Source organism: Procambarus clarkii, chromosome 38, assembly GCF_040958095.1.
Source record: "Procambarus clarkii isolate CNS0578487 chromosome 38, FALCON_Pclarkii_2.0, whole genome shotgun sequence".
Classification (NCBI taxonomy): Eukaryota; Metazoa; Arthropoda; class Malacostraca; order Decapoda; family Cambaridae; genus Procambarus; species Procambarus clarkii.
Genome location: NC_091187.1, coordinates 42,273,050 through 42,294,320, shown reverse-complemented (window position 1 = coordinate 42,294,320; position 21,271 = coordinate 42,273,050). Strand labels below are relative to the sequence as shown.

Sequence of the window (21,271 nt, the reverse complement as noted above, 5' to 3'; positions counted from 1 at the left end):
TGATAAAATAGTTGACCTCGTGGAAGGTCTTACTACCATAGAGAATGTGTGCGACTACAGGAGAATAGGCAGGTATGTAAAAGGGAAAGATCGACCTTTGAGGATCACCCTAAATGGTGCCAGACAGATGGAAGAAGTACTAAATAATGCTAGAAAATTACAAAGTGATGAGGAAGGGAAAGTATGGTCGTTAAGACGAGATCTTTCAAAAGAGGACAGAGAGAAGCTGAAACTGAACCTCGCCGAGGCAAATCGTTTAAATGAGAGCAGGAATGAAGAAGAAATCAATTTTTTTTTCTACAAAGTGATAGGGATAGGCAGACCAGTAAAGTGGTACATAAAGGTAAACCAACAAAATCAATAGAGAGAGGGGGGACAAGTTCCTGAAGATTGCATACACCAACATAGATGGAGTAAGATCAAAGATACTGGAGTTAAGTGATATAATACAGCTGCAGACACCAGACATTGTTGCACTCACGGAGACCAAACTTGAAGATGCTATTTTAAATGAGGTCATATTCCCAAGGGGCTACTCAATTTGGAGACGGTACAGAAAAATCAGGAAAGACGGTGGCGTTGCTCTGCTGGTGAAAGAACACCTAAAGGTGAACGAAATAATGACTGCCAATCCACAAGAAGTTGACATAATAGCACTAGAGATCTGCCATGAGGATGATAAACTAATGATCATAAATGCATATAGTCCACCGCCAAGCAGCACATGGTCAAAGAAGGAGCTAGATAGTAAACGAGAAGGTCTTATAACAATAATGAGAGAGATTATAGCGAGAACGGATAACGATAGATCACGACTGTTGATAGTCGGTGACTTCAACTTGAAATCCATAGACTGGGAAGCATATGAAGCTAAAACAGAAGATTTTTGTACCTGTAGATTTGTAGACCTCATCCTGGAAACATTCTTGTATCAACATGTTAAACAAGCTACGAGGATGAGGGAAGGGGACGTTCCCTCCATGCTAGATTTGATATTTACCAGGAAGGAGGAAGAGATATTTGATATTCAGTACCTTCCTCCCTTCGGTAAAAGTGACCATGTCTTTTTGGGAATAAAATATGCAATGCGTTATAATCTGGAAGAAAATAAGGAGGTTGAAGCAGTTGAAAAACCAGACTTCAGGAGAGGACATTATGGCGACCTCAGAATTTTTTTTAGTGAGTATAATTGGACAGACTTGATGCTAGGCAAGGAAGTGAATGAGATGTATGTCAAGTTTTGTGAAATATATAAAAATAAAAAATAAAATAAAATGTTTATTTAGGTAAGGTACATACATACAATAAATTTTTACAAAGATTGGTTGACTTATAGGTAGAGCTAGTACATACAATGCCTAAAGCCACTATTACGCAAAGCGTTTCAGGCATGATAAACTTAAATGACAAGCTTAATACTAATTGAGCATAATGAGTAGAATGAAAACAAGAAATGAAAACATAGATGAAAAAGCAGAACAAATACAATTATGTCGACAAACAGCGCTCTTTAAAAAAAAAAAAAAAAAAAACAGACATTGGTTGACAATAGAAGGGTAAGGTAGGTTACAGGGAATTTATTAGGTATAGTTTCGTTTTTAACTTAAAAAAATGATAAAATGATATATGATAAAGGCACAAATTTTTTTATACCAAAACAGAGATGCAGAACTAGGAAACAGGATTGGTTCAATAGAAATTGCGAGAGGGCCAGAGATCAAAAGACACAAAAATGGAATCAATTCAGGAAGAGGCCAAACCCCCAAACATACCAGCGATACAAAGATGCAAGAAACAACTACACGGCAGTGAGGAGAGAGGCAGAAAGAAATTTTGAAAAAGGGATTGCAGACAAATGTAAAACAGAACCAGGTCTATTCTAAAATTTCACAAACAACAAATTGCAGGTAAAGGATAATATTCAGAGGTTGAAAATGGGAAATAGATTCACGGAAAATGAAAAGGAAATGTGTGAAACACTAAACGAAAAGTTCCAAAGTATGTTTGTACAAGATGAAATCTTTAGGGGATCCAGACAATAAGAATTCCAGAGAACAACATAGAGCACATAGAGGTGTCTAGAGACGAAGTGGAAAAAATGCTCAAGGAGCTAAATAAGAACAAAGCAGTTGGTCCAGATGGAGTTTCAACATGGGTTCTGAGAGAATGTGCACCTGAGTTCAGCATTCCACTTTAACTGATTTTTCAGGCATCCCTGTTTACAGGAGTTGTAGCTGATGTGTGGAAAAAGGCTAACATAGTTTCAGAACAACAAAAGTGGAAACAGGAAAGACCCCCTTAATTATAGACCTGTATCATTGACAAGTGTAATAGTCAAAATATTGGAAAAAATAATTAAAACTAAATGGGTAGAACACCTGGAAGAAAACGATATAATATCAGACAGACAGTATGGTTTTCGATCTGGAAGATCCTGTGTAACGAACTTACTCAATTTTTATGATCGAGCCACAGAGATTTTACAGGAAAGAGATGGTTGGGTTGACTGCATCTATCTGGACATAAAAAAGGCTTTCGACAGAGTTCCACATAAGAGGTTGTTCTGGAAACTGGAACATATTGGAGGAGTGACAGGTAAGCTACTAACATGGATGAAAAATTTCCTAACTGACAGAAAAATGAGGGCCGTGATCAGAGGCAAGGTATCGGATTGGAGGAATGTCATGAGTGGAGTACCACAAGGTTCAGTTCTCGCACTGGTAATGTTCATTGTCTACATAAACGATCTACCAGTGGGAATACAGAATTATATGAACATGTTTGCTGATGATGCTAAGATAATAGGGAAGATAAGAAACCTAGATGATTGTCATGCCCTTCAAGAAGACCTGGACAAAATAAGTATATGGAGCAACAATTGGCAAATGGAATTTAATGTGAATAAATGCTATGTTATGGAATGTGGAATAGGAGAACATAGTCCTCACACAACCTATAAATTATGTGAGAAATCTTTAAAGAATTCTGGCAAAGAAAGGGATCCAGGGTGGTTCTAGATAAAAAACTCACCTGAGGACCACATTAAGAAGATTGTGCGAGGAGCCTATGCTACACTTTCTAACTTCAGAATTGCTTTTAAATACATGGATGGAGAAATACTAAAGAAATTGTTCACAACTTTTATTAGACCAAAGCTGGAATATGCAGCGGTTGTATGGTGCTCATATCTTAAGAAGCACATCAACAAACTGGAAAAGGTGCAAAGACATGCTACTAAGTGGCTCCCAGAACTGAAGGACAAGAGCTACGAGGAGAGGTTAGAGGCATTAAATATGCAAAAACTAGAAGATAGAAGAAAAAGAGGCGATATGATCACTACGTTCAAAATAGTAACAGAAATCGATAAAATTGATAGGGAAGAATTCCTGAGACCCGAACTTCAAGAAGAGGTCATAGATTTAAACTAACGAAACAAAGCTGCTGGAGAAATATACGAAAATTCACTTTTGTAAACAGAGTGGTAGATGGTTTGAACAAGTTCAGTGAGAAGGTGGTGGAGGCCAAAACAGTCAGTAATTTCAAAGCATTATATAACAAAGAGTGCTGGGGAGACGGGACACCACGAGCGTAGCTGTCATCCTGTAACTACACTTAGGTAATTACATCATAGTGTGGAGGGCCTGCAACCGACCAACATGCGGAACACCCAACGGATAGCCCCTGGACAGCCACACACTGTTCTGTTCGGACAGAACAGACCACGGAGGGAGGTGGAGGAGAGGTAGGGCTAGTCTTTGTAATAAGATGAACATACACCAAGAAGAGGAAGCCAGTAAGAAGCAGAAGAACGAAGAGGAAAGAAATGAGGAATAATGGTCCTGCACCTCAATGAAACTGAAAGAAAAGGTACAGGGTAAAGTACGGCCTTTAGTTTTAAAGTTACCATGGAATACTGGGTGTCACGTACCCAGGAGTCTCCCTTTTGAGTTCCCTTATGGTTGTCAAGTGACCATCATAGTCGTTAGTGTGTCTCGACTTGGGTTTTCCCTTGTAGACCACGGGTACAGTCAAATCAAGAAGGAGATATGTGTCAACAGTGTGGCATCTTGTTGTGACAGTATGTCACCTGAGTGACAGCCAGGTTTTGGCTCAAGTTACTCAAACTAACAGATGTCAGTAACCTAAGGTATGATCCAGAAGGGTTCTACCAGTTGCAGCCACGTCTACGCCTGCAATCCAAGAGCTTAAGTCTACAGCATGCATACCTCCCTCATATTCCCCTCCGTTGGTCTGGTGAGTCTTGACAGGTCAAGCGGGACAGTTCTGGAAGTTACCCAGAAGGTGTGATGCTAGTTGTAAGTTGCAGTGCCTCCTGCTGTGTCGAACAAGTAGAGCAATCACCACTTGTGTCTTTAGTTAAAGGATACATTGTTTGTTTCATTTAACTAGCTAGTAGCCCCACTTGAATGGTTACATTTTGTCTGAAGTACTAAGAAAAATTTACGTAAATTCTTCAAATTTACATGAATTTTTCTTTTCTCCCTGTCCCCCCAGGAAGGGGAATTATGTAAGAGAGAGAGACCCTTGTGTAGGGAGAAATAGCAGTGTTAAATGTTGAAAACCAGTCTGGTACTTTTACTCCTGCAGATATACAGAGCATCATCTTAGCAGGTAATCTCCTAAAAACCAATGTAACAAAACTAATAAAACATTTAAAAAACAGATTCAATGCAAGAAAATATTGAGAAACAACAGTGTTAAATGTAGAAAAACAGCTTGGAACCCGCCAAACACACACCGAAACTACGATGTTGGTACAACGTTCGAACAAGTTTTAACACCTAACAAGTTATACAACCAATATAGCACGTTGTAACAACGTTCTAATACGTCACAAACACGTTAAGCCAAGATGTAACAACTTTATTACAAGTTGTAACAAGCGGAAAATAGAAACAGTTACGATTTGTGTTTCCAAGGAACATTATAGGACATATAAATGAACTATTGGGAAATGTGTATGACATGTACAGGGATGAGGCATTACTGGAACTGGGCAGGAAGCACATGGGTAAGGCCTCCTTCATTCACTTGGGAGAAGGAGGCAGTGAGGATAAGATCAATATCTTGGATAGTCTCCCACAAATACGATAAGTGCAGTAATATAGATGTTTATAGCGGTGCTTCCCTTCTTGTATAAGTTAGAGATAGGAATTTGTAGAAATAAGGATTTTAGAACCCTGTGTGTAGGGCGAGTAGTGTGTTGTTAATTCAGATACCTGTGTTCAGCTGTGTGTCATATGGGGTTATCCACATTTACTGTGTACATCCATCTGTGTATTGTGGTCAGAGGAGTGTATTGTTAAAACCCATGACCTTTGTAGTGACCCAAGAGGAGTGGAAGGGAGAAATGACCTTAAGTCCCAGTTTGTAGAGGCCTATTCCGTTTTGTAGTCCCTTGAGCCAGTGGTCTCCTGAGGTGTGTATTGGTGGAAAGGAATCTTCCTTCCCCTTTTGTCTGTATCAATCCTGTGATGTATCCAAATAGCCCTTCCCCCCCCCCCCTGTTCTAATCAGTGTGAGGAAATCGGGTATTTAAAAAAAAAACGCTTTTGTAAAATTGTACCCCAAGGCGTATTTCTTGTCCCATGTAGTTAGAACTGGTGATTATTGCTATATAGATCCCTGCACTTCCATTATTTATAAGAAAGTGAGAGCGGGTGTTGTTAGCGATACTCTAGGGTACGGCTTTCCATCCCGTACCTTACACCACCAAGAACTGACATGTTTAAAAGTGATTAAAACTAGAGACCCCCGTGGAGAGTATATCTTTGCCTGCTTCAGAGTCAAAGGTAGCGAGGCTGTCCAGACTGTGGGAGCAGTATACAGAATTCCTAACACGGATGTGTCTGAATTCAACTCTAACTTTCGAAATCTAATCCTAGAGAACAGACTGAACAAAAACCATTTAATAATTTCTGGGGATTTTAATATTGACCTCTGTGAGCCTGATAACCCTCCTGCTGCTAGTTTCCTCAACTGTGTGAATTCCTGCTTCCTCATACCCTTAATCACTAGACCTACTAGAATCATTAATAGTACTGCCAAAGCTCTTGATCACATCTGGACCAACATAACCTCTCCGCTTACTTCAAGGATAATCACTGAAAGAACCACTGACCATTACCCCACGTTTCTCCTAACCAACGTTAACAAACCACCTCTAGATACAAGGAAGATAAACTTTGGGCAGCATAATGAAACTTCTATAGGCAATTTTATTGCTGGTTGCTGCTGCTAATATCAACTGAGAGACTGAATTAGGTAACATAGGGAACATCAACCTAGGAGTACAAACACTTCTTCAGAAAACTCTCAGCCTTTATAACTCCCACTGTCCTATGCTAACTAAACAAGTCACAACTAAAAGGCTAAACAATCCATAGCTTACAAAGGGGATACTTAAATATATTAATAAAAAACATAACCTTGAGAAGAAGTATAGTAATCGTCTCCAAAGAATTTTCAAAGATTTACTTATCAACGCTGTCAAAAATAATTAGGAAAGCCAAAACAAAATACTATGAAAATAAAATCACCTAAATTAAGGGCAACATTAAGAAAACATGGAGCACTATTTCCCAAATATTGGGATAAAAAAAATGTTTGATTAATAAACAAATACTTCTATCCAATGACGATGGTGTGCTTTCAGCCTCTGACACTGCTATTGAATTCAATAGATTCTTCTCCTCCATTAGAACATCCCTTGCTCATGATATTCCATCCTCACTCACTAATATTAAAGACTACCTTACAGGTAACTATCCAGAGTCCCTGTACCTAACTCCTGCTAACTCCTCTGATGTTAATGAAGTAATCCTTTCCCTTAAAACTAAGTCAAGCGCCCTTGATGAGATACTATCTCTGATTTACAAAAAAGCCTCCAGTTTTCTAGCTGCTGCCATTGCATTGCTCTTCAACAAATCACTTGAACTACAAACCTTCCTGGATACTCTAAAAAAGTGAGAGTAACCCCAGTCCATAAATGTGGTGATCTCACTGATGTCAACAATTACAGACCTATATCAATTCTACCAACCTTGTCAAAAATATTTGAAAAGTTAATCTGCAAGCAGCTTTACTCTTATCTAGCCAAGCACAATATACTTAGCTCTTGCCAATATGGTTTCAAACCCAATAAAAGCACTAACGATGCACTGATTAGTATGATTAACTTGATACATACTAGACTAAAATGAGTTCCCTGTTGGGTTATTTGTGGACCTACGAGAGGTTTTTGACACTGTCAACCATCAAAACCTTCTTCTTAAATTACAACATTATGGAGTCAGAGGTCACTCCCTGCAGTACATTAAGTCTTACCTTACTGACAGGCTTCAGTATGTTACTGTGAATAATTCAATTTCTCCCACCCTACCCATAAACATTGGTGTTCCCCAGGGCAGCATACTTGGCCATCTCTTTCTCATCTACATTAATGACATTCCAAACGCCTCACGACACCTCAAACCAGTCTTATTTGCTGATGCCACAACCTTCATTTACTCCAGTCCTGACCCCCTTGCTCTAAATGTCACAGTAAATACTGAGCTAAATAAAGTCCATCTTTGGCTAACTGCCAACAAACTCACCCTTAACATTGACAAAACTTTCTATATTTTGTTTGGTAATAAATCCTCAAATGAAATTAATCTAAGAATAAACAATATCCAAATTACTAACAAAGTTGATGGTGAATTCCTTTGTATCCTCATCGATAACAAGCTGAATTTCCAGGGACACATTCTAAATATAGCAAAAAAAGTTTCTAAAACTGTTGGCATTCTTTCTAAGATCAGATATTATGTACCTCGCCCTGCCCTGGTGACGCTCTATTACTCTCTCGTCTATCCTTATCTCAACTATGGTATTTGTGCTTGGGGTTCTACTACCCAAAATCATTTATGTCCTCTAATTACTCAACACAAAGCTGCTATTAGGACAATATCCAACTCTGGCCCCAGACATCACTCGGTACCCCTACTCAAATCTTTGAATATGTTAGATATTAAGTCACTGCACATCCTCTCATGTGTATTCTATATATTTAAAATTCTGAACTGTAATGTCAATCATGACCGTAAAAGCTTCTTAGAAGGTTGTAACAAAACTCATGGGCACCACACAAGAAACAAATACCTATTTGATATTCCAAGAGTATGACTTAATCAAACTAGAAATGCTATACAAATCAAAGGACCCATAATGTAGAATGACCTTCCAATCAAGTCAAAGACTGTACCTCTCTCAACCAGTTTAAGATAAAAACTAAAAACTACCTAATAAACTCCATGTAACCTACCTTACCCTTAAATGTCAACCCATGTCTTATTATTGTAATCAATGTTTTTTGTTGATCAACTTGTATAATTGCTATTCTCTGCCTTTCCCCCCCCCCCCTTTCAACGCAATTTATACTTTAAGCTAAATTACAATTAAGTTTTAGTTTAAGTGTTTTTTTCCTCACCTTGCTCGAAACGCTATGCGTACTAGTGGCTTTAGGTATTGTATGTACTACCTCTATCTTTAAATCCATCATTATGTATGTAACTCAATGGTGCACCCTGTCAGAGTAAATGAGACAAATGTATGTGAATGCATGTGTGTGTATATATGTATGTATATGCGTGTGTGTATGTATATGTATGGGTATAAAGTATATATGGAAGCTGATCAGAATTACATTTCACCTTTGTGAATGTACATTAATGACACTATGTAAAAGACACATCAAACACTTTATGTAGGGCATACGTAAATCTGTGTATCTATGTATTTACGTATGTAGGTTAGCATGGCATTTTAAAAGCACCGAATCACCTTCTGTGGTTGAGTGTTCAATAAATCCTTGAACACTTCTCTAACCCTATTTAACACTTCTCTAACCCTGTTTAACACTTCTCTAACCCTGTCCATGGAGGACAGAAGAAAATGTATATATGCTGGTTAGCATTGTAAATGTGTGGCCACGTCTGTGATAGAAAATAATAATAATAAAAAAAAATGGATGTACCTTTACCTGAATAAAGAATCTGAATCTGATGGTGAGTGTATTATTGACATCAACATGATAGCCCACACATACTAATAGTACAACAAGAATAAAATTGTCCTTACCATCATTAATGGGTAGAAGTTGTGTTTGCTATCGTCCTGGGTAGCCGAGCAGAGACTGGAAGCAGTATTACCTATTAGGGGAAAAAGACAACAAATTTAAGGTTTCTATGACTAAATTTTTCCCACCAAAACATAGTAAAAGTTTAGAAAAATTAAATACTGCAAAAAATTTGGTATTGTGCTTTGACCAGACGTTAGGAGGGTGAGCAAGTTTAAAGAGAGCGGGTAGGAGTAAGGAGGGTGGGGCAGGAGTAAGGAGGGTGGGCAGGAGTAAGGAGGGTGGGCAGGAGTAAGGAGGGTGGGCAGGAGTAAGGAGGGTGGGCAGGAGTAAGGAGGGTGGGCAGGAGTAAGGAGGGTGGGCAGGAGTAAGGATGGTGGGTAGGAGTAAGGAGGGTGGGCAGGAGTAAGGAGGGTGGGCAGGAGTAAGGAGGGTGGGCAGGAGTAAGGAGGGTGGGCAAGAGTAAGGAGGGTGGGTAGGAGTAAGGAGAGTAGGCAGGAGTAAGGAGGGTGGGCAGGAGTAGGGAGGGTGGGCAGGAGTAAGGAGGGTGGGCAGGAGTAAGGAGAGTAGGCAGGAGTAAGGAGGGTGGGCAGGAGTAGGGAGGGTGGGCAGGAGTAAGGAGGGTGGGTAGGAGTAAGGAGGGTGGGCAGGAGTAAGGAGGGTGGGCAGGAGTAAGGAGGGTGGGTAGGAGTAAGGAGAGTAGGCAGGAGTAAGGAGGGTGGGCAGGAGTAAGGAGAGTAGGCAGGAGTAAGGAGGGTGGGTAGGAGTAAGGAGGGTGGGCAGGAGTAAGGAGGGTGGGCAGGAGTAGGGAGGGTGGGCAGGAGTAAGGAGAGTAGGCAGGAGTAAGGAGGGTGGGCAGGAGTAGGGAGGGTGGGCAGGAGTAAGGAGAGTAGGCAGGAGTAAGGAGGGTGGGCAGGAGTAGGGAGGGTGGGCACGAGTAAGGAGAATAGGCAGGAGTAAGGAGGGTGGGCAGGAGTAAGGAGGGTGGGCACGAGTAAGGAGGGTGGGCAGGAGTAAGGAGGGTGGGCAGGAGTAAGGATGGCGGGAATGAGTAAGGAGGGTGGGCAGGAGTAAGGAGGGTGGGCAGGAGTAAGGAGGGTGGGCAGGAGTAAGGAGGGTGGGCAGGAGTAAGGATGGCGGGATTGAGTAAGGAGGGTGGGCAGGAGTAAGGATGGCGGGAATGAGTAAGGAGGGTGGGCAGGAGTAAGGATGGCGGGAATGAGTAAGGAGGGTGGGCACGAGTAAGGAGAGTAGGCAGGAGTAAGGAGGGTGGGCAGGAGTAAGGAGGGTGGGCAGGAGTAAGGAGGGTGGGCACGAGTAAGGAGGGCGGGAATGAGTAAGGAGGGTGGGCAGGAGTAAGGAGGGTGGGCACGAGTAAGGAGGGTGGGCAGGAGTAAGGAGGGTGGGCAGGAGTAAGGAGGGTGGGCAGGAGTAAGGAGGGTGGGCAGGAGTAAGGAGGGTGGGCAGGAGTAAGGATGGCGGGAATGAGTAAGGAGGGTGGACAGGAGTAAGGATGGCGGGAATGAGTAAGGAGGGTGGGCACGAGTAAGGAGAGTAGGCAGGAGTAAGGAGGGTGGGCAGGAGTAAGGAGGGTGGGCAGGAGTAAGGAGGGTGGGCACGAGAAAGGATGGCGGGAATGAGTAAGGAGGGTGGGCAGGAGTAAGGAGGGTGGGCACGAGTAAGGAGGGTGGGCAGGAGTAAGGAGGGTGGGCAGGAGTAAGGAGGGTGGGCAGGAGTAAGGAGGGTGGGCAGGAGTAAGGAGGGTGGGCAGGAGTAAGGAGGCTGGGCAGGAGTAAGGAGGGTGGGCAGAAGTAAGGAGAGTAGGCAGGAGTAAGAAGGGTGGGCAGGAGTAAGGAGGGTGGGCAGGAGTAAGGAGGGTGGGCAGGAGTAAGGAGGGTGGGCAGGAGTAAGGAGGGTGGGCAGGAGTAAGAAGGGTGGGCAGGAGTAAGGAGGGTGGGCAGGAGTAAGGAGGGTGGGCAGGAGTAAGGAGGGTGGGCAGGAGTAAGGAGGATGGGCAGGAGTAAGAAGGGTGGGCAGGAGTAAGGAGGGTGGACAGGAGTAAGGAGAGTAGGCAGGAGTAAGGAGGGTGGGCAGGAGTAAGGAGGGTGGGCAGGAATGTGGAAGGGGGTATGGGCGGGTTCTCGGCTGCCTCCCCTCCCTCTCTGACAGCCTACTAATACAAACCATGTGCATTAACCCTTAGACCGCGCAATACATATATAGATGATTTGAGAAACAAAACCGGAACGTGCAATACATTGATAGCTGTTTTAGTGTCTAGCACCTTAATTTAAATGCCCCGCGTGGGATAGGGGCAGCTATAGTGCAACCACGACCGATAGTTGACAGATGCCACCAGAAAAAAAATCGTGGCCAACATTCCTTGGTGTGAGAGCTACAGTATTGTGTGAGTCACCAAGGCTGATGCACGCACCATGAGCGCACAGCACTGCTGTTCAGCTTGTGACCACAGCATCGCCTAAAAATGTCAAAATATATATGTTTATGCTATTATTTAGCAATGATTGTATTACAGAAGACCCCTGACTGTGATAAAACTGACCAGGATTCTGATAATAGCAGGATTGTGGTGATATTTATGATTGATATAATGGTGATATTTATGATTGGTGATATTTATGATATTTATGATTGATATTTATGATTTATGATATATATGATTGTGATGCAATTATTAGTCTCCTTGATATAATTTACTCAGCCCTTGACAAAAATGAGTTTCCAATTGGACTCTTCATTGACCTGAGAAAGGCCTTTGATACTGTTAATCACAATTACCTCTTACGTAAACTCCATCATTATGGAATTCGAGGCCATACACTGGACTATATCCAATCCTATCTTTGTGATAGACACCAATGTGTAGCCATCAATAATATAACCTCTCCCACTCTACCAATAACCGTTGGAGTGCCACAGGGCAGCATTTTGAGACCTCTCTTATTTCTTATTTACATCAATGATCTGCCTAATGTCTCTAACATTCTGAAACCTATTTTGTTTGCTGATGATACTACCCTCATCTACTCTAACCCCAACCCACATACACTAAATAATGTTGTTAATAATGAACTAAAAAAAAGTCCACTTATGGATGTTAACCAACAAACTAACACTTAACATAGAAAAGACCTACTACATCTTATTTGGAAGCAAATCTACAAATACAATTCAGCTTCAGATAGACAATGTAAACATTAGCAATAAAAATTATGGAAAGTTTCTCGGCCTATTCCTAGACAAGAGACTCAACTTCAGTACCTACATACAACACATAACTAAGAAAGTCTCTAAAACAGTTGGTATACTCTCCAAAACCAGATATTATGTACTTAACTCTGCTCTCATCTCTCTATATTATGCACAAATCTATCCCTATCTTAATTATGGTATCTGTGCATGGGGTTCAACCACTGCAAACCACCTCAAGTCCATCATTACCCAGCAAAAATCTGCTATCAGAATAATAATAAATTCTGCTTTCAGACAACACTCAGCCCCCTTGTTTAACTCCCGAAACATGCTAAACATAATCTCACTCCACAAATTCTCTTGTGTTAACTACATTTACAAAACCCTGTTCTTAAATGCAAATCCTGCTCTGAAACTCTTCCTGGACAGATGTAATAGGACCCATTATCACCACACCAGAAATAAATATCTCTTTGATATCCCCAGAGTCAAACTTAATTTGTGTAAACACTGTATGCAAATAAAGGGACCCAGTCTATGGAACTCACTCCCTATTGAATTGAAAAGCTGTCCAACTTTTGCATCATTCAAAAACAATACTAAAAAGTACCTAATTTCATCTTCATAGTTTTTTACCTTTTGCTTTAAAACTGCACTGTATCTATTGCTACCCAATCTTTATGTACCCAATCTGAACATCTTTATCATTGCGATCATTGCTGTCTTCTTATATGTGCTGTCAATCTGCTGTATGGTGTCTATTAATCTTGTTTAAATTACCAATCAAGCTGTCAATGTAATCAATCAGAGCTTTAATATACCAATGTGCTTTAATATACTTACTAATCTCTCTCATCTCATTTTTTGTTCTTGCAATGTATTTGTTATCATTTTATTAATTCTGATAGAATTTACCTACTTAAAATTATCTGTTAGATTAAGGACCTGCCCGAAACGCTGCGCGTACTAGTGGCTTTACAAGAGTGTAATTACTGTACTATGCTATGTATTCTCACAAACCCAATGTACCTTCTTGTATATAAATAAATAAATAAATAAATAAATATATAAATATTTAGCGCTGTGCTCCATGGATGGAGGAGTAATGCGGTGGGAGGGAGGGTGGTGGCGTCGTCTTCTGACTGTGTGTGGCCACCTTTTATTGACTGCACTCACCATATCAGCTTAGTGGTTCGCTATGGCGAACACAAATGTAGATACTTATATATAATGTGATTACAGAGTGTAATAACAGCAATAGAAGTATGTTGGGAGCCGCTATTTTGGTGAGGAAGGTGGGTCGTCTGCACGACTTGTCATGTTGTTTACTGGTGGCCACTATGGTGTTTGGGCACCATACCAGCTTACTTGTATAAGTATGGTGAATAAAACAGGTAGATACTTATATATAATGTGTGTATATAGCGTAATAACACCACAAACCGTATTGTTGGAGGACAAATATTAGTGCATCTGGCCTTGAGGGCGGCCGCCGATCAGCTGACTGTGTGAGTAGCTACATCTTTCTGCCTTTACTCACCATACAAGCTTAGATGTACAGTTATGGTGAACAAAACATGTAAATACTTATATATAATGTCTGTGTATAGTGAATAAATGCAAAAACAGTATTGTGGGAGGAGAATGAGGGCGAGTGAGGTGTTGTTGAGGGAGAGAGTGGCAGTGAGTGGCTGGCTGGTGTGTGGCGGTCACTCCTTGTTGCATTTTGACTCATAAGACCAACTTAGTGGTTCGTTATGGTGAGCAAAACATGCAGATACTTTTATATAACCTGTGTATATAGTGTAATAACAGCTAAACTATTTGTTTATTGTTTTATGAACATAATAATTGAATCACTAATATGCACACCATAATTTTGAGTACAGCGATGGTTTATTATATAAATATATCACAATACACATCATTGAATAATATTACTGCAAAACACTAAGAAAAAATCAATCAGAGACATTGAATTTATTAGGTAATAATATATTTGTAGCAACTGCCGCCTGACAGCTCGGGTGGAGTAGACCTCGTCTGGCGAAGGCTCTATCATCGCCCCTTTTTTTGCCAGACTTCCCTACCATATTGCGCCTAAAATATGCCAGCTACGATTTTTTTGTTATTTTTTCCATGATCAGGTGTTACGGACCCGAATCCAGCGTCCGAGCACGGAGCAGTGACGACCGCGCCATCTGTGGGTCAGCTCCCGAAACCCCCTCCAAATGGACGACGACACCTGGTGAGGACGAGGTGTACTGGCCACGAGGGCTAGTATCCAGTCCTGTTTAGTTCATAACACAGCCGCTGCTGACCTCTGGTGAGGTGGTGCTCAGACAACAACGCCATCTATGGAGTGGATACGTCGGGCGTTTGTGTCTAAGCCTGTAAGTGAGGTGCTTTTGTGTGTCCCTGTTACTGATGACGTGTCTGATTACAGAGTCGACCTGGGACTGCTGTAATGGAAGTTGGATCAGTCTACCCAAGGCAGCCGTCTCGTCACCAAGTGTTTGCTGCAGCAGCTGTGAGTCGCCCCCCGGATGAGCACTGTGGTGTTACCCTGCCTGTGAAGCGGCAGTTGAAGGATTGTCATACCCGGGACTGACTGGTGGAGACGCTTAACCACTGGGGTGTTCTGGAAAGGAGAGTGATCTGTGGTATCACACGAGGCTCCTGACTAGGGCACGACCCTAGTATCGCTCGTGGAGTGGCCTAACCAGCGTCGCTGATTTGGAACCTGCCAGCTATCTGCTGGACTTGTGGTTGACGGCCTCCACGACGGTGCCCCCAGTGGAACTGTGTTTTGGCTGGCCTGTGGCCGGGGTAGACTCAAGATTCTAGAAGGATTCGTCGTGAGGCCACGAGAGCACCAAGAGCTTGGCACCGTGAAGATCCAGAGTCTTCAGAAGAAGACAACCGTGTAGATAATAGTGTTTATACCCCCCCGTGTAATCTTCTTATATATATTTATTGGTGAAGGTGTTAATTATAATATTAAGTTTTTGCCTTTCTTTCCCTTCCCCTTTTAATTTACTTGTGTTACGGATCACATCCCTTGAAAGCCACTACTAGCTTGGGGCCGGATACCCTTCCTCTAACAACATCAGAGTAAGAACCCAGTTGCGACCTGAGAGGGCCGTAACATCAGGGAATACAAATGAACACTTTTATAAGACGAAAGAATTTTTTGGATTTTTTTGTTGCACCTGTGGGTGTTGAACCCATTATGACCCTTAGCAGCCTAAGGGTTAAGCTGCTATAGCCTGGGCTGTAAAAGCTGGAGCTTGGCAAAAAAATATTCGAATTATGTGAAAATTAATATTAAATGCTAAACAAATCAACTTATTGGCTTAAGCATCATGCAAGTTTCATCCCAATATTTTCAAAAATGTATTTTAGACAATTTTGTTTAAAAGGAGAACATTTTGTTAATAAGGAGAACAGCTCCTATTAACTGGAACTGAGGGATAATGCAGTAATAAAGAGACGCAAGCACTTGTCCGATGCACAAAGAAGAATAGTAGCAAGAAGTGTCCACAAAGTAAATATGCAGCTGGTGCCTGTATAGCATTGCTGAGTAATACATAATAATACCAATAATAATAAGTATGTTATGATGCTCTATTTTGTTATATATCATAAAAATGCATTGCCTAATGTTAATATCTGTTACTTTCACCAAAGTCCAATAAATATATTTTTGGGGGGGAGGGGGGAATTTCTTTTTTGTCTCCTTTGTTTATTTTCTCATTTTGTTGTAACCTCTACATCCTGGAGAGTGCATACCCATCCCCTAACTATGTCAAGATAGAATGAAACTGATCATCAAATAAATCAGTCATAACTGGCAGAATTTGGGACTTTGAATTTTTTTGACTGAGTTTTTCACAGATTTCAAATTCTATTTTCTTTGTCTCTTTAGGCGGTTTTGATTAAATTTTTATCCCCTAAATCATTACAATTATCCCAATATTTTGTTTTTTTGAGGGTTATTTTTTCTTGACATCATTCCAACACACATTGACCTACAACTTTCACATATTTGAGTACGAATGCCAAACAACGTTTATTAAAACATATAAGTAAATTAATGAATTAGAACTACTTAATTCATTGTCGATAACTTCAACTTTTATTATCTCAAAAACTAGAGTTTCAAATTTGAGTCAGCTTAAAAAAAATTAAGTTTCTGACCAATTCTCACCATTTTTACAAATAATGTGGACAGCTGTCTGTTCAACGATCCTATTAGAATGGACTTTTCACAAACTCTAAACGTTTGGAGTTATCCTGTTTTTTCTAAATTTGGCGCATAATTCAAATGCCACATTGATGATTTGTTTTTACAGTAAATTAACTGAAAACATATATTCTAAATCTATGAATATGAAGATCCTATACTATTCTGAGAGCATAATAACACCAAGTGAACAATTGGTGATAGTTTATATTTTTGCAGCTGATTTCAAAATCTGAAGTTTTCAATATTCCAATTTTATAATTATTTTTTATTTTCTTATTTTTCAAGTTACGTTTGTGATCATTTAGACAAAGTTGCAGGATTTGCTAGTATGCAGAAAAGATTGCAAAGCATTAGAGAAAATTTGAGAAATTTAACTTTGCCATCGGGTCGTGTCGTAATAAGTATGCCATGCACAGCTTAACACTTCTGCACTCTTGTAACGCCCACCCCCGGCGTCCATAATTTTTCTCTTGAGTCCGAGTCAGTGACGCGAGCAGCATCCACATTTTAAAATATCTGTAACTACTCGATTATCCGGGATTCGAATATCTGGAAAACGCCCTTATACGGCCAAAATCGTGACCGGATAAAGTTATCTCAATATCCGGCCAAAATCTCCATAGGAGCCGGATAATCAGGTGTTTGTCCGGATAAAAAATCTGGGCCGGTTAACTTGCTGCCGATGTTGTAATATCCGGACAGTCAGCCGGACAAGGAGTGAATATTCCGGATATGAAAGCCAGGCCGCGGGACATACAGTATTAATCCTGTACGGCTGTGGCTCGAGGTGCATGGTGTAGGAGGGGGTGGGGTGGGTGGGTCATGTCGGGGGAGAGACCACCTGGCTTCAGAAATTACCATTAATTTTAGAACAATACATCATAGCCAAAAACAAAAGAAGTACTAGTAATTATGTAATAACAAATATATAAGTTTCCTAAAAATAATTTGAACAGGCTGAAGTTTCCTTAAAAAAATATTGAGTTTTTTCCTCCTGGCGGCCTACGTAACGTGTTATAGCTGCCCCAAGTGGACGTGTCCAATCCTGGTCAACCCTTGTGCTCCCGTCCATCGTGTTATACCACAGTGCTGCGCCATTAGTGAAATATTTTTTTAAATAACTTTTTTTATTTTTATAGTAACTATGAACACTTTTGGCCAAGACTATGTCTGGTAGCAGCATCAATCATTCTGGAGATGTTAAGAGGAAGAAGGTTGTCCTAACAATTAAAGACAAGTTACGTGTTAAACAACTTTGTGAAAATTGCCGGTTGATTTCAAGTGAAGTGAACCCTGAGGCGAACCAAAGATCGCTGATCATACAACAGGCCAATGAACACAGAAGGCAAGCTAAACTTGATTCTTATATGGTAAGAAAATCCAGCCATGTGCCTTCAACAAGTGAGGCGTCACAGGTAAGCCAAGCGCCTTCAATAAGTGAGGCGTCACAGGCAAGCCAAGCGCCTTCAATAAGTGAGGCGTCATAGGCAAGCCAAGCACCTTCAATAAGTGAGGTGTCACAGGCAAGCCAAGCACCTTCAATAAGTGAGGTGTCACAGGCAAGCCAAGCGCCTTCAATAAGTGAGGCGTCATAGGCAAGCCAAGCGCCTTCAATAAGTGAGGCGTCACAGGCAAGCCAAGCACCTTCAATAAGTGAGGTGTCACAGGCAAGCCAAGCACCTTCAATAAGTGAGGTGTCACAGGCAAGCCAAGCGCCTTCAATAAGTGAGGCGTCACAGGTAAGCCAAGCGCCTTCAACAAGTGAGACGTCACAGGCAAGCCCAGCGCCTTCAACAAGTGAGACGTCACAGGCAAGCCCAGCGCCTTCAACAGGTGAGGCGTCACAGGCAAGCCAAGCGCCTTCAACAGGTGAGGTGTCACAGGCAAGCCAAATGCCTTCAACCAGTGAGGCTTCAGCAGCTGACAGTCAAAACTAACTTTGCTTAATGAACTGTACAGTAATTTTAAGTGTTAATTTTAGTGTTGTGTTAGTATAGGTTACGTAAATTGTCAGGAATTTTTAACTTCAAGATGTGTGACATCAATCAAGAAGACGAACACCAACAAGGTAAGTTGATGTTTCTAGTTGAATATTTAATAATTATATGTGGCAAGGCAATTCAAATTATGTTGTTTGTAGTATAAAAATCGTTAGAAATGGACACTTTTGGACTCAGAGGTGAAAAAGAACCATTATCTGGAACACATGATTATCCGGCTGGGGGTCCTTCCCATATAGTCCGGATAATCGAGTGGAGACAGAGTAGTACCAATGATCTTTATGGTGTCTGGTGGACTGTTTTTCAATGGGATTGAGTGGTTGGCTGCATTTTGAATTGCTTTGACAAATTCTTGTTCTGCCTGATTAATGTCTTCGGGAAGATCATAGTTTATATGGCACTCAGAAATGAGGTTTTGAAATCGGTCCCAGTTTGCTAAAGCAAAGTTTCAGGCTTCAGATGGAGGCGGAGGTGGGGTGGGTAGATCTTGAGAGATCTAGATCTTAACTTGAGAGGAATTTGGACCCCATAGTGGTCGCTTGTGAGTGTGGGCTCAACTGACCATGTTGCTGCATCTCTTAGGAAGGCTGAAACGAAGGTAAGGTCTAATCTACCTCCTTGGATGTGGGTGGGTGTTTATTCTTGGTTAGGATTTGGATTTCTGGAAGCTGGTCTATTAGATGTGCAATGTGAATGCCGGTCTCATTTGTTGTGTTCGAACCCAGTGCCAATCGATGATGGGCATTAAAATCTCTACAAATGATTGAGTTTGATGTAGTCGCGTGTCCAAATAACACAGAGATCCATTTCGGCATGTGGAGACCTGTACACATTAAACACTTCAAGTTTGTCGTGTCTTAGCTCAATGGTTACTCCCATTACCTCTGTCCCTGCTCCACAATCGGGTGGGCTGGTTATGGACTTGGAGATCAGGTCACATTTTACATAGATTGCACATCCCCTGGATTGCCCGTTGATCCATGGAAGGAAGAAGCCTCGATAGTCTGAGATTTTAGGTTCTAATCCGGCTCGAAGCAAGCTCTCCTGTAGTATCAGGATGTCTATGTCTTTGGTTGCTGCTATGTAAGTATGTGTTGCAATTTTGTGCGCAGCCCTTGTGCATTCCATTGCAGGATCTTTAGACCTCTAGGTTCTTGGAATCTGCTGATAATTCCGTGATATCTATGGAGTCTGATGAATACGCCATGGAAGTTGCAATTGGTGTATAGGTTTTTAGTGGACCTGAAATTGACTCATCAATGTCGCTTTCCGACGAGCTGGACTCTATCTGTTTTTTAGTGGGGTGTCTCCTGCCCTGCTGTCTTGAAGGTGAGGATATTATATTTTAGAATTTCTTGAGCTTGTGCTCAATTGTCTTCCGAGTCTCTGTGGTTTGCTTGATACCATGTGATGACAGCAGACTTTCGATCAATTCGGAAACCAAAGTTTTAAGCATGGCCAGAGAGCGTCCAGATCTGTGGGGAGCACTATTTAATGCTTTGCAGGTTTGGGGCCTGGTTACTTTATGACCCTTCTCAGTGGTAACTTTGACACTGGAATTGTTACTCTTATTGCCCCCAGGGTGCTTACTGGGAGGGCGTCTGCTTTGAACATGTTTCTTGCGTCCACCATCTTTCTTTTTGTCCTGTACGGAGGTCTTCACACCCTTCACCATGGCCGATGGTGAAGGGCCGTGTGCCCCCACTACCTGAATGGGTAGACCCCACGTGGTTTTAGTGGGCAGGGGAGCTGGTATTAGTTTTATATATATATAAATATATATATATATATATATATATATATATATATATATATATATATATATATATATATATATATAATATATATTAGTATATTTTGGTAGCAGTCTTTCCTGTAGACATATATTATTAAATATGACCGAAAAAGTAAGATTAATAATTCTAACACGAATTTTCTCAATCTTTCGTACATTTCTTTTCACTGTTGGAGGTAAATCAAAAATCAATTCTCCAAAATTCATTTTTATTTCTAGTCTGACGCGACACGAGCGCGTTTCGTAAAACTTTTTACATTTTCAAAGACTTTAGTTTACAAATACACAACTGAATAGAACTTACGCATCTCCGATTTTATATCTACATTTTAGTGAGGTGGATGGGGTGAGGTGGCATTAATAGGGTATTAATTTCATCAACACAAGACAGAACAAGAGGTGGCATTAATAGGGTATTAATTTCATCAACACAAGACAGAACACGAAACAATGGGTATTGAATAGAAGTGTATGTAGAAAGCCTATTGGTCCATATTTCTTGATGCTTCTATATTGGAGCGGAGTCTTGAGGTGGGTAGAATATAGTTGTGCATTAATTGGCTGTTGATTGCTGGTGTTGACTTCTTGATGTGTAGTGCCTCACAAACGTCAAGCCGCCTGCTATCGCTGTATCTATCGATGATTTCTGTGTTGTTTACTAGGATTTCTCTGGCGATGGTTTGGTTGTGGGAAGAGATTATATGTTCCTTAATGGAGCCCTGTTGCTTATGCATCGTTAAACGCCTAGAAAGAGATGTTGTTGTCTTGCCTATATACTGGTTTTTTTGGAGCTTACAGTCCCCAAGAGGGCATTTGAAGGCATAGACGACGTTAGTCTCTTTTAAAGCGTTCTGTTTTGTGTCTGGAGAGTTTCT

General features: G+C 41.1%; 1 protein-coding gene across 1 annotated transcript in view; it reads right to left on the bottom strand.

Moving 5' to 3' along the window:
* Nucleotides 1-21,271, bottom strand: part of LOC123749382 (E3 ubiquitin-protein ligase TRIM32-like) — a 125,713-nt gene that overhangs the window by 84,013 nt on the left and 20,429 nt on the right. The window contains exon 2 of the mRNA XM_069337631.1: nucleotides 9,142-9,212. Within this exon, the coding sequence (XP_069193732.1) occupies nucleotides 9,142-9,147 (6 nt within the window). The 5' untranslated portion in view covers nucleotides 9,148-9,212. The remainder of the gene's footprint in view (nucleotides 1-9,141; nucleotides 9,213-21,271) is intronic.